Source organism: Neophocaena asiaeorientalis, unplaced genomic scaffold (assembly GCF_003031525.2).
Source record: "Neophocaena asiaeorientalis asiaeorientalis breed wild unplaced genomic scaffold, Neophocaena_asiaeorientalis_V1.1 scaffold123, whole genome shotgun sequence".
Classification (NCBI taxonomy): domain Eukaryota; kingdom Metazoa; phylum Chordata; class Mammalia; order Artiodactyla; family Phocoenidae; genus Neophocaena; species Neophocaena asiaeorientalis.
The window spans coordinates 9,591,879-9,607,024 of NW_020173666.1; the positions used below are offsets into that span (position 1 = coordinate 9,591,879).

General features: G+C 37.0%; 1 protein-coding gene across 1 annotated transcript in view; it reads right to left on the bottom strand.

Moving 5' to 3' along the window:
* TFB1M (transcription factor B1, mitochondrial) overlaps window positions 1–15,146 on the bottom strand; it is a 59,764-nt gene that overhangs the window by 25,429 nt on the left and 19,189 nt on the right. Inside the window, 2 exon segments of the mRNA XM_024747922.1 lie at window positions 6,363–6,482; window positions 14,043–14,194. Coding sequence (XP_024603690.1) covers window positions 6,363–6,482; window positions 14,043–14,194 — 272 coding nt within the window.

Below are 15,146 nucleotides of genomic sequence, written 5' to 3' on the forward strand. Positions count from 1 at the left end.
TTAACACCCCCTTCAGAGTGCAGCCCCAAAGCCAGATCAGGTCAAGAGAAACCAAAAACTTGAGCTATAGCGCCACCTTCTGGAAAACAAAAGAAGGGTTTCTATTTGCCAGTCTTATTTTAACAAAAGTAAAACTAAGTGTGCTACTTCAAATGAGATGGCAGAGGCACAATTCATCAAACACGATGAAAAACTGGTAATATGGTATTCACAAAAAGAAAATGATAATTCTCCAGTAACTAAACTCAAAGGCACAGAATATTGTAATCTAACTTACAAAGAATTCAGAATAGCTGCTACGATGAAATTCAGTGAGCTACAGATAAACTGAGAAAGGCGATTCGATGACCTCAGGAACAAAATGAGCAAAAAGAAGGAGTTATGTACCAGAGAGATTGAAATTTTAAAAAAGAACCAAATTCTGGAGCTGAAGAATTCAATGAATGATATGAAAAATACATTAGAGAGCTTAAGAAATAGGGCAGATCAGACCAAAGAAAGAATTAGCAACTTGGAAGACAGGAATTTAGAAATGACTCAGGGGTGAGAACTAAGGTTTTTAAAAAGTGAAGAAATCCTAGGAAAGCTATCAGATGTGATGAGAAAAACAAATATAAGAATAATCGGTCTTCCTAAAGGAGAAGAGAGCAGAGAATGTATTTAGAGAATTAATTGCTGAGAACCTCTCAAACCTGAGGAAAGAATTAAGCATACATGTCCAAGAAGCTAATAGAATACCCTATCACCTCAATGCAAAAAGACCTTACCCAAGATACATTATAATGAAACTGTCAAAAATCAATGATAGAGAAAGAATCTTAAATGCAGCGGGGAGGGGGGGGGGAGGAAGTAACCTACAAAGGAACGCCACTAGGCTATCAGCAGATTCCTCAGCAGAAACACTACAGGCCAGGAGAGAATGGAATGACATATTCAAAGTGTTGAAAGATAAAAACTGCCAGCCAAGAATACTTTATCCAGCAAAGTTATCCTTCAAGTGTAATGAACAAATAAAGGCTTTCCCAGACAAACAAAAACTGAGGGAGTTCACCACTAGGTCTGCCTTGCAAGAAATGCTGCAAAGGAATTCTTCAAGCTAAAATAAGAAGACACTAATAACGACATTAAAGCAACAAAAGAAAGTGCACTATACTCTTGCAAAGGTGAAAACAGTGAGAATTAGAAAACGTTATATTAGAATGCTGTGCCAGCCACAATTGCAGCACAAAGCCTTAAGGAAGGAATATTAAGGATAAGCATAGCTATTACAATTCCTCTGTGAATCCACAGCATAAAAAGTGAGGTATCGAAGACATAAAAGAGGAAGAGTGAAAGGGTGGAAACTTTATAGACGAAGATAAGGTGCTATCAGCATAAAAAGAAGTGTTTTGTTTCTGAGATGCTTTACGTAAGCCACATGGCAACCACAAAGCCAAACTCGAGAGTAGAGTCATGAAAGATAAAAAAGGGAAGACTGAGCAAATGACCATGGAAACCCACCACATTAGAAAGGCAGACAGAAACAGAGAGGCAAAAGAAACAATGGTGATACAAAACAACCAGAAGGCGAATGGTAAGATGGCAGCAGTAAACCCTTGTATGTCAATAATCACTCTAAATACAAATGGACTGCATTCACCAATCAAAAGGTACACAGTGACTGCATGGATTAAAAAACCAAAACCCAACTGTATGCTGCCTACAGGAAGCTCATTTCGGCTCTAAAGACACACATAGGCTCAAAGTGAAGGAATAGAAGTAGAAACCAAAAGAAACTGGGTAGAGCCACACTTGTATCAGACAAAATAGACTTCAAGCCAAAAAATGATAACAAGAGACAAACAACGTTGTTATGTAATGATAAAAGGGTCAGTACATCTTGAAGATATTGATATAATAATGGTAAATATATATACACTCAACATTGGAGCACTGAAATATATTAAGCAAATACAGTAAGTCCCCTACATACAAACCTTCAAGTTGCGAACTTTCAAAGATGTGAACGTGCCCCTGTGTGCCAGCTGTTGTGCTGTACTACTGTACTTTGCAAGGTACTGTAAGACTAAAAGTGTTTTTTAAAATGTTTGTGGGTTTTTTAATGTATTGTTTGTGTGAAAAGTATTATAAACCTATTACAGTACAGTACCATAGAGCCGATTGTGTTAGGTGGGTACCTAGGCTTTGTTGGACTTAGGAAAAATTGGACTTAAGGACACACTCTCGGAATGGAACTCATTCGTATGTAGGGGACTTACTGTACTAACATATCCAAAGGGAGAGATAGACAACAATGCAATAATACGCCACTGTCAGCAATGGACAGCTCATCCAGACAGAAAATCAACAAGGAAATGCTGGAAACCATACTCTAGAACAAAAGGACGTAAACATATAAAGAACATTCCACTCAACAGGAGCAAAATACACATCCTTCTCGAGGGCACATGGAACGTTTTCAAGTATAGATCACATGACAGGGCATGAGACAAATCTCAGAAAATTAAAGAAGATGAAAATCACACCAACTATCTTTTCTGACCACAATGGTATAAAACTAGAAATCAGCGAGAGGAAAGCTGGAAGATCTAAAAATACGTGGAAACTAAACACACTTCTGAACAACCAATGGGTCAGAGAAGAAATCAAAAGAGTAATAAAAAATTATCTCAAATAACAAATGAAAATACAACATATTAAAATCTATGGAATGCAGCAAAAGCAGTTCTGAGAAGTTTACAGCAATAAATGCATATATTAAGAAATTAGAAAGATCTCAAATAACCTAACTTTATACCTCGAGGAATTAGAAAAAGAACAAAGCTAGCAAAAGAAAGGAAATAATAAAGATCAGACTGGAAATAAATGAAATGAAGCCCAGAAAAACAACAGAAAGAATCAACAAAACCAAAAGCTGGTTCTTTGAAAAGATTAAAAAAATGGACAAACCTTTAGCCAGACTAAGATAAAAAGAGAAGACTCAAATAAATAAAATTAGAAACGAAAAAGGAGACATTACAACTGAGACTACAGAAATACATAGAACCATACAAGACTATTATGAAAAACTATATGCCAACAAATTAGACAACCTAGAGGAAATGGATAAGTTCTTAGAAACACACAACCTATCAAGACTGAACCACGAAGAAACAAAATCTGAACAGACCAACAGTGAGCAAAGAGGTTGAATCAGTAATCAAAAACCTCCCAAAACAGAAAACCCCAGGACCAGATGTCTTCACTTGAAAATTCTACCATTCAAAGAAGAATTAACACCAATCCTCTCAAACTCTTCTAAAAACAGAGGAGGAGGGAATACTTCCAAATTCATTCTATGAGGCCAGCATTACTTTGAAACCAAAGCCAGATAAGGATACCACAAGGAAACCATAGACCAATACCCCTAATGAATACATATGCAAAAATTCTCAACAAAATATTAGTAAGCCAAATTCAAGAACACATAAAAAGGATCATGCACCATGACCAAGTGGGATTTATCCCTGAGATGTAAGGATGGTTCAACATACACAAATCAAAAAATGTAATACATCACACTAATAAAATGAAAGATAAAAATCACATGATCACCTTACTAGATGCAGAAAAAGCATTTGACAATTACAACAACCTTTCCTGATGAAAACTTTCAGTAGATTGGATATAGAAGGAACATAGTTCCACAGAATAAAGACCACAAACAACAAATGCACAGCTAACATTACACTCAGTGGAGAAAGCCTGAAAGCTTTTCCTCTAAGATTAGGAACAAGACAAGGATGCCCACTATCACCACGCTTATTTATTTAAGAATATTGGAAGTCCTAGCTAGAGTGATTAGACAAGACAAAGAAAAGGCATCCGAATTGGGAAAGAAGGAGTAAAACTGTCACTATTTGCAGATGATATGATTTTGTACAGAGAAGATCCCAAAGACTCAACCAAAAAACTCTTGGAAGTAATCAACAATTTCAGTAAAGTTGCAAGATACAAAAATCAACATACAGAAATCAACTGCATTTTTATATACTAAGGATGAAACATCTGAAAAGAAATAAAACTATCCATTCACAATATCATCAAAAACAATAAAATACTTAGGAATAAATTTAATCAAGAAGTGAAAGACCTATACAGTGAAAACTACAAGACTTTGCTGAAAGATATCAAAGAAAACACAAATGGAGACATCTTATATTCATGGATTTGAAAATGATTATTACAATGTCCATCCTACCCAAAGCCATCTATAGATTCAATGCAATCCCCATGAAAATACCAATGCCATTCTTTACAGAAATAGAAAAAAGAATTCTAAAATTTGTATGGAACCACAGATGTCCCTGAATAGCCAAGGCAATACTGAGGAAAAAAACAAAGCTGGAGGTATCACACTTTCTGAGATATCATACTTCCCGATTACAAACTATACTACAAAGCTACAGTAAAAACAAGACAGAACAAAACAAAAAACAGTAATGTTACTGGCACAAAAACAGACGCATAGACCAATGAACAGGATAGAGAGCCCAGAATTAAACCCTTGCTTATATGATCAACTAATATTTGACAAGGGAGCCAAGAGCACCCAATGGGGAAAGCATAATTTCTTCAATGAATGGTGTTGGGAAAACCGGATAAACACACGCAGTGAAACTGGACTCCTTTCTAGGATCAAACACTTAAACACAAGATCTGACACTACACAACTCCCAGAAAAAAAGAGTAGGAAGTAAACTCCTCCACTTGGTCCTGGCAATGATTTTTTTTGGATATAACAACAAAAACACATAGAACAAAAGCAAAAATCAACAGAAGGGACCACAAACTTAAGAGCTTCTGCATAGCAAAAGTAACACTTCACAAAATGAAAAGACAAACTACAGAATGAGAAAAAAATTTTACAAATCATATACTGGATAAGGAGTTAATACCCAAAATATAAAAAGAACTCCTACTACTCAATGACAACAAAACCCCAAATAATCTGATTAAAAGATGGGCAGAAAAACTAAATAGACTTTTTTCCAAAGAAGATAACCCAATGGCCAACAGGTACATGAAAAAATGCTCGATATCACTAATCATCAGGGCAATACTAATGAAAATCACAATGAGATATCACCTCACACCTGTTAGAATGGCGATCAAGAAGGTAAGAGGTAAGTGCTGGTGAGGATGTGGAGAAAAGGGAACCCTTGTGCACTGCTGGTGGGAATGTAAGTTGGTGCAGCCACTACGGAAAATGGTATGGAGTATCCTGGCAAAATTAAAAACAGATCTACCATATGATCCAGCAATTCAACTTCTGGGTATTTATCTGAAGAAAATGAAACCACTAACTCAAAAAGATACATGCACCTCTGTATTCATTGCAGCATTACGTACAATAGCCAGACAGGGAAGCTAACCTAAATGTCCATCGATAGATGAATGGATAAAGAAAATGTGGTGTATATTTTATATATATATATTATGGAATATTATTCAGTCATAAGAAAGGAGGACACCCTGACAACACAACAATCTGTGACAACACAGCTGGACCTTGAGCACATTATGCTAAGTGAGATAAGTCAGACAGAAAGACAAGTACTGTATGTTATCACTTACATGTGGAATTTTAAAAAGCCAGACTTGTGAAATGGTGGTTACCAGGGGAGGGGGGGACAGGAAGCTGTTTAAAGGTACAAACTTACAATGAGTCGTAAATAAACCCTAGAGATATAATGCACAGTAAATATAAACAATATTGTATTATAATAAAACTTGCTAAGAGACTAGAACTTAATTATTTCAACTATCAAAAAGAAAGGATAATTATGTAATAAGATAGAGGTGCCAATTATTGCTACAATGGCAACTATATTACAATATATAAATGTACCAAGTTAACGTGTTGTATACCTTAAATTTATACAATGTTAAATGTCAAATATATTTCAATAAAAATAAACAGATAATGTTTGATGTAACTTTAGTTAGAAGTCTCCATCAGAAATCACAAAGAAATACTGATTTCTTTTTTTGAGTATTGGGTGACCATATAACTCATCTTAAATACTGGGATACTTTTAAGGGTAAAAGGGGATAATAATAATAATGATAATAGCACCACCAGGGCAACATGGATAAACCTAGACATTTGGTCACACTATAGAAGGAGAAGAAAAATTAGAATAACTATTCATACTGTGATGTTTATGGTTCTCATTTAGGAGAAGTAAAGAAAAAGGTGTGGTACGGTGTGCATATAAGATCAGATTCTAGAGATAATTTCCTATGACATCCTCACAGGAACAAAGATTACAATTAAAATCCTAATTCTGGTATGCTAAAACAAACAAAAAGAAACTCACCTCCGGTTTGGGGATGAAAGCCTGACCTGGTATTGTCAAGATGTGCTGAACGTCGCAGAGGTACTGGGCCATGATGGAGAGGCGACTACGCTGCTTGCTTCCTGTACTGGCTGTAAGTCTCTGCACAAAGACACAAAGGAATTTTAGCAAGTAATTCATTCATTATCTATGAGCACTAGGTAGATTTTCTGAGATAAATTTTAAAAGCATAGGCTATCTGACATGATACAAAGCCAACATGGAGAATACTTTCCTCCAGTACTAACTGAGGTACATCTAAGAAGCGTGAATTATATCATATACCGTGCACTCAAAAAAATCATATAAGAAAACTTCCCTACCACTGGCTGTTGGGATTTTCAAACCACTGTTATATTATGTAGAAGATACTGTATGAAACAAGTAATCCATAAGTACTGATAAATGAAAAAGTTAGCAAGAATAATGAAGAACTAAAGATGCTTTAATTTTATGAACTACCCCAATATCTGCATGAACATTTTCAGTGGTGTGCTTTTCTTTACTTAAATGTAATAAAACCTTGAATATTCAGAACTATTGAAGAATTGGCTGTTTTTGCAACTAATTTTTACAAAAAACTAGGAATTTATTCTCTTAAGCACCCAAACTTTTTTTTTTTTTTTTTTTTTTTGCGGTACGCAGGCCTCTCACTGTTGTGGCCTCTCCCGTTGCGGAGCACAGGCTCCAGACGCGCAGGCTCAGCGGCCATGGCTCACAGGCCCAGCTGCTCTGCGGCATGTGGGATCTTCCCGGACCAGGGCACGAACCCGTGTCCCCTGCATCGGCAGGCGGACTCTCAACCACTGTGCCACCAGGGAAGCCCCAAACATTTTTATTTTAACATTAGGTATATTGAAATTAACTCATAAATACAATTTCAACCAATAACCGAAAAGGATTTTTAGAAAGAACTTTAAATTCCATATAAATTTCATATGAAAAAGCAAAGGGCCAAGACAGCCAGGATACTCCAGAAGAACATCAGGAACTGGGGGAACAGGGGGCAGAGGCTGCTGTGTGGAGATGAGGTGGGGGGGACTCGCCTTGCCAGATATCAAAATTAAGGCAGTATGGTATTGCTAGAGGTACAAACAGACCAATGGAACAAAAACCTTAGAAAGAGACCCAAGCACATGTGGACATTTGAACTGTGACAGATGTGAGGTAGCAGCTGCCAGTGGGAAAAGGAAGGATCCTTCAGCGATACTGTTGTAAACAGGAATGTACAAGGAGGACAATGGAGGTCCATATCTCACATCACAACCAAAAATAAATTCCAAGTGAATTAACAGGAAGTGAAAAATTTTTAATTTTTATAAGTAAATATCTATGACCTCCATGGTAAGGAAGAATTTCTTCATAATGAAAAAGCAGAAGCAAGAAAAGACTGATGTATTTTGTTCTATTTAAATTAAAAACTTCTGTGTAATAAAAATACTATAAAGGTAAGGCACAGACTGAGACAAGGTATTTGAAACTGATATCTGACAAAGGATTAGTGCTCAGAAGAAACTCCTATAGCTCCATAATCAAAAGATAAACAACTAATAGAAAATATGATGAGAAATACGGTAAGAGCAACCCCAATGAACCATAACCATAAACTATGTGTAAGTAAATTACAGATTAGGGACCTGCACATTAAAACCGTATGAGATACAGTTTCATATTCATGAAATGAACAAAATTTAAACAACAGAAAAAGAACCTGACAGAACCTAATACTGGCAACAATACGGAGCAGCAGGAATTCCCATACGCCGCTAGTGAGACGCGAAATTGGCACAAGCACTGTGGCCTATGATCTGGCAATATATATAGCAAAGCTAAAGTTGGGTAAACCCTGATGATCCTTTAGGTCTACCTTTATGAATATATCCTAGAGACCTGCTTCACAGGGAGATATGTACAGGGATATTCACTGCAACATTATACGTAGGATCCAAAAAAAAGTGGAAAAATATAAAGGTCCATCAATAGGTGAATAATTAAACTGTGGTAATTTTGACAATGGAATGCTAAATAACAGTTACAATGAATAACAAGAGACACCAACATAAATCCCAAATAGAGTAAACAATAATTGACAGAAAATATGTACAGTATGACTCCATTCACATCATAACTTCAAAAGATTATTTATTGTTTACTCTCTATGTGCATGTGTATATCTATTTATATCTGTAGAGCAAGCAAAACATGTTCATGGGCATGATATCAATTTTAAGACAGTTCAATTCACAGGAGGGAAAAGGGGGATAGAAGAGGGCTCCAAACATATCTATTTCATTTCTTAAAAAGATATGAAAAATATGGCAGTATATTAAGATTGGACAAAGCTGAGTGGTGGATAAAACAATTAGGCATACTTATTTTTCTAAAATGTAGCCTGCTTCTCTACGTTCTTAGAACTCCCTGGACATTCTAAATCTCTTTTGAATGATAGAGTCAACATTACAAATACCAACAATTACTGGAATAATCCTGGGGCCAGGTATGCCTGTGCTGTGCCGTACTACTAAACAGTCAAAGACGGAGCGCTTTTTGAGTCACTGGGTTGGCCAAAAAGTTCATTTGTCCCCCCCCCGGCCCCCCCGCAAGATAGCTCTAGTAGCACTCAGCTGTCTTTAACTGCATTCGAAACAGATTTGTTAGATTGTGATAGCTGTCATATCAGCGTGCATTGAAAAAACCTTATCAAAACTGGTAAATTTTTGTGTAGCCATTTTAGTATTGAAGATTCAAGAAAAAAAGCGACATTTTCTGAATATTATGCTTTATTATTTCAAGAAAGGTAAAAACGGAACTGAAACGCAAAAAAAAGATTCGTGCCAGTGTATGGAGAAGGTGCTGTGACTGATCGAATGTGTCAATAGTGGTTTGTGAAGTTTCGTGCTGGAGATTTCTCGCTGGACGATGCTCCACGGTCAGGTAGACCAGCTGAAGTTGATAGCGATCAAATCGAGAAATTAATTGAGAACTCAACATTACACCACCCAGGAGCTAGCCAATGAACTCAACATATACAAATGAAGTGCTGAAAATCATTGGCACCAGCTTGGTTATATTCAACGCTTTGTTGTTTGGGTACCACATAAGTTAAGTGAAAAAAACCTTGACTGTATTTCCGCATGCAATTCTCTTTTTAAATGTAATGAAAATGCTCCGTTTTTAAAACAAATTGTGGTGGGTGATGAAACGTAGATACTGCACAATAATGTGGAATGGAAGAGATTGTGGGGCAAACAAAATGAACCATCACCACTCCAAAGGCTGGTCTTCATCCAAAGAAGGTGATGTCGTGTACATGGTGGGAATGGAAGGGAGTCCTCTATTGTGAGCTCCTTCCAGAAAACTAGACGATTAATTCCAACATGTACTGCTCCCAATTAGACCAACTGAAAGCAGCGCTCAATGAAAAGCGTCCGGAATTAGTCAACAGAAAATGCATAATCTTCCATCAGGACAATGCAAGACCACATGTTTCTCCGATGACCAGGCAAAAACCGTTACAGCTTGGCTGGGAAGTTCTGATTCCTCCGCCATATTCACCAGGCATTGCACCTTTGGATTTCCGATTACTTCAGTCTTTACAAAATTCTCTTAATGGAAAAAATTTCAATTCCTTGGAAGACTGTAAAAGGCACCTGGAACAGTTCTTTGCTCAAAAAGATAAAAAGTTTGGGGAAGATGGAATTGTGAAGTTGCCTGAAAAATGGCAGAAGGTAGTGGAGTACATTGTTCAATAAAGTTCTTGGTAAAAATGAAAATTGTGTCTTTTATTTTTACTTAAAAACCGAAGGAATCTTTTGGCCAACTCAATGTATTTACTGTGCTGGGTGTTTCTCTTTCCTGCTTCACTGTCACGTGTCAAACTCTAATAGTCCCTTTTACTTTGCTGCTTCTAACCAGCTGTGGGCATGAACACCACATAATTTGGCTTGTAAAAGCTTTGCCTTAGGTAAGATTTAAAAATAGGCTTTAATCTGAGATGCTGAGAAAATTTCCTATGGGCAAAGTTAACCGTAGATTTTGTAGCATATTTTGTTACTTAGAAGCCATCCCTCATCTCAACCCTTTTTACTTTAGATTACCTGGCTCTTGTCTGTATTTGGACAGTTAAAATTACCGGGAAGTCAAGTTAAGACAAGTGATGAGTTGCTACAGTATATATAACAAAATAAATTCTTCCCTTCTAAAATGTAAAGCCGAGAACTGTACATATTCTCATGCAAATATCAAAAACAAAGACAAATAATGGAAGTACAGATTTAAGTTAAAGAATAAGCTTATGGATCAAATGGTCAAAAATATTTCTAGTTCTTTATAAAGAAAAAAGGAACTTTACCACTGGCATAAGATTCAAAATTTTTAAAATGCATTGTGCAAACCGGCAGCATTCAAAGCCGTTGTGTAAAACTAAAATGCAGCATGAACATAATCACAAAATTAGAAAATAAACCAAAAGAAATGCCCAGACTTAAATGATCTCATCCTGGATTTTCTTCCAGTATTTTACTTTACATCTGAAAGGTGTGTTCCCACTGAAGAGAATTTAAAAATCACTTTAACCAAAAAGCAAACCAGGGAGGCATGGGTGGTAAGCTAATTTGCTATAAAGACACATTTAAGTACAATATATTTCACCTAGAGTGCTATGTATCCAGTTATGCCAGGGGAAGGGGTGTCCTGATAGACACCTATCCAGTGTAACCCATCCAATCTTTGTAGCAAATACACACACAGGCTGTGGAGATGAAAATATGTGAATCACATCTTATAACTTAGAAGAAAGCAGCACACATACCTGTCCCTAATTTATTAAGGAAAAATTCAAGCCACAAACCAGAAAGCTCTGCAAAAAGATTGCATTAAACGCTAGCATAAGAGTTAAACGGTCGATCAACCACTCCAACATGAATTGATGTTTCTTTGATAGATGTACTGCAGGTAAAGCTATGAAAATTCAAACTCCATCACAGGATAGATTTGAAAAGCAAAAGCCCAGGGAATCAAACCAGGTAATTTTTCAGTAAAAAGAAAAACTCTTAACCCTTAAGCTTTTAAAAAATTCTGATTGAATATAAGAAAAACAACGGGTCCAAGAATTCACAAGGACAGTGTTATTTATTTTCCTATTCATCTAAAATAATTGTAAGTACAAATAGAAAAATTAGGCTTATACTTGAGAAGCTGCACAGCCAAACACCAGGGACGATGAGAACTAGATAATTAACGGAGAGGTGATTTCCTCCCCGCCAGGGATGTGACCATTCACCAGCCAGGGTCCCCTGGAGATGGCAGGAGATGAAGAGGCTGATGCTGGACCCAGAAAGAAAAGACCACAGGTCTGGCCACAGAAAGAACGTGAACATCGTGACTTCAGCAGAAAACATATGACCTGTGTTCAAGTTCAGCTTTCCCTGTAACTAGCTCCACAACCTGTGGAAGACATTAAACCACTTGGAACCTCAGTTTCATCATCTATGAGATTTGTTAAGGTCTCATTTATTGCTACACAGTCTGATTCTATTTTATGAGCTGTTAACTTTAAACTGTCTACACGCCTCATAATGTGTGAGGTGAATTCTTAAATTTACACCCTGTAGTCTTAAGAGGAACATGCTCATTTCTGTTCTGTAACTCACAAAGCCAAGCCAAGCAAATGTTTAAAAGTGCTTTCTGTGGCTAAATACAAAATTACAAATATGACAGTGTCAAGAACAAACAGAGTTTACATAAGACAATGCTGCTTAGTCTCCCACTGAAACTTTCACTTGCAAAAATCAGTCAGAGGAGCAGTGTTATCTACACTTCCAAAGCACTCCGTTAATTACAGACTCAATACAAACTCTTCTCAATATTAATACTAAAATCAACTTTTTGTTAAAGAAAAATAATTGCGTACGGTTAAGTGGAAGCAACACTATTATTAATAAGCACAACTGACACTCAGTCATTGAAAATGTTATCCCACCTCTTCAGCCTCTGTTCCTTTGCTCTTTCCCCCCAAAGAATCAGAGTACATAGTATTTTGCATTTCTATTGTGTTACTGAAGAACAGAAATACCGTAATAATCCTGTCAGCTGAGAAAGAAAAACCAAGGACAAATCCAAAAGCTGAGAAAATAAGAACTATTAGCATGGCCTCAATTCAAACCAACAGAAGAGAATTAACAGAGTCACGAGGAGGAGACGACTAGGACCTTAGGAAAAAGAGGATGTCATCTTAGAGTTTCTAACAAACACAAAAGGGTCCGAATTTTTGTGATGGATTTTATAGCCAAATAATCTAAAACAAAGTTTTTCCAACTGTGGCGTTATTGACATTTTGGGCTGGTTAGTGCTGAGTAATTCTTTGCTGTGGGGGACTGTCCTGTGCACTGCAGGATGTTTATCAGCATCCCTAACCTCTATCCACTAGATGCCAGAAGCATTCCCAACATTAAAAAACCAAAAACCTCAGAACATCCAGTATCTTGTCAAAAATTATCAGGCTTGCAAAGAAGCGGAAAAACGGGACACATAGCAAAGAGGGTGGGCAAAGTCAACTGGTAAAACAGTACAGAAATGACAGAGGTAATGAAATTAGTAGGCAAAGATCTTAAAATAGCTATTACAGATATTATACATATGCATAAGGATGCCAAGGAAAGCATGAACATAATGAGAGAAAGGGAAGATATAATAAGACTCAAATGAAACTTTTAGAGATAAAAATACAATATCTGAAATGAAAAATAAACTGAGTAAAATTAACAACGGATTAGACACTGCAGAAAAGAGTGGTAAATTTAAAGCTGCAGAATGATCCAGCATTGCCACTTTCAGGTTTATACCCTAAATAAATCTTGCCTATGTGCACCAGTTGACATCAAAATAGGAATGTTCATGACAGTTGTTTGTGATAATCAAACACTGAAACTAATGCAGGGTCCCGAAACAGGAAAATGGACAGATAAATCTGACAGATAAATAGTCAAAGAGTGGGTAGTAAATAGCTGTACAAATAAACTACAGCTATGAACATGAGCAGATCAGGATAAAAAGAATACAAGGAATACACGTTGTATGAACCCACCTGTATAAAGTTAAAAAATGGACAGAACTAAAGTATATTAATTCTACAGATAAGAATCTATGCGATAAACTATGCAGGGAATAATAATTCGCAAACTCATGGTATAGATTATCTTGGTAGCAGGTGGGGGACAGGAGATGTAATCAGAATGAGGTATAGAAGAGGGTGTCAAAGATGTTTATAATTTAATTATTAACTTGACTTGGGTGGTAGAGATTCATATGTTCTTTTTATTAAGCCATACGTACACAAAGCCATGCATATACATTATATACTCTTTTGTATTTATATGTCATAATGACTTTTTTTAAAAATGCTTATAGTCTACAGATTCCCTCCTTAAACCTCTGCACTTCAAAAACTGCTCTCATCTGCTCTGAGGGTTTATTTTCTAGAGAGACAAACTTGGAACACTCCAGCCATGGGAATGCCTAGCAGGCTTATTAGCTGAATCAAAGTCTATCTATTGAATAATAAGACATGCAGCCCCCTTCCCTTTCTCAACTCCAAATTATCACATTCTTTTTATTTGGTAATTTGATCACATGATAAAATAGCCAGAAAAAGTTAAAACTTACCTCTGCCACTTCCTTTTGAAAAGTCAAAGTCATCTGGGTTCTGCCATAAGCAAAAGGTCCATTTCTATGAGAAACGTTTTCAAGCCATTTGATAATCAGTGGAGTTGATACACTAAAAGGCAGATTTCCAATAATATGTACATTTGGAGGATCTGTTTGGCATAAGAAAAAAAACTTGGAATGATTATTTCATCAATATATTCTGAATACAATTTTAGCTAAGAGTAAAATCAAACTGGATATTAACAGCATCAAACAAAAATATACAAAAAGATATGGCTGAGTATTTTCCAGTCCATTTATTCTTCAGAAGCCGTGTTTTCTCACAATCCGCTTTGAATTATCAAGGGAAAAAAATCCTACCTAATTACTATTCAGTCAGTCAAAGTCTTCAGGTTTTGGCTTAGGAAAAATATGAAAAAGAACTGGTTTGAGGGAAAGGATCATTTGCTTTGGACATGATGAGGTCAAAGTTCCTATGGGGCACCCAGATGAAGCTGTCAGATACCTAGGCAGGGGATACAGGCTGGACATGAAGATTAAGTGTGTGTAGTATATACATGGTAAGTGAAACCACAGGGGAGGAGCAATCCAGGCAAACCTGCTGCATGCGAACAGCAGATTCCACCCCTTCCCCCCAGCTCAGAAACAACATGTAAGATGTGGCTGGAAAAATAACCACCAGCAAAGAATACTTAGAGAAAGCTCCCAACAATGTAAAAGGAGGAATAGGAGCGCCTGGTATCGGGAAGACAGGAGCAGAGAAATAGTCTAGAAGAGAGTAACAGTCAGATTAATGCCAGGGAACTTGAGATGGATTGAAGCAGGCAGTTAGGTCGGTTGTCACTGTGTCTGTGACGGGCTGGGCAGGCAGAAACCTGAAGGCTGGTGCCGAGAAGAGGACAGTGGGAGCCTGGCGTGCAGCGGCCAGAGACGAGGGGGGCAGCCGTGGGGGCATGCCAGAATCGCTCCTCCAGGTGTTCTGAGGGGTTTTATGGGCAAGAAACACACCCCATTTATCTATGTATTCCAAGGAGCTGGCACATAGCAGGTACCCAGTAAACACTGTTTGTGAATGAAGAGCACCTTGGTTAGGCATTGAAT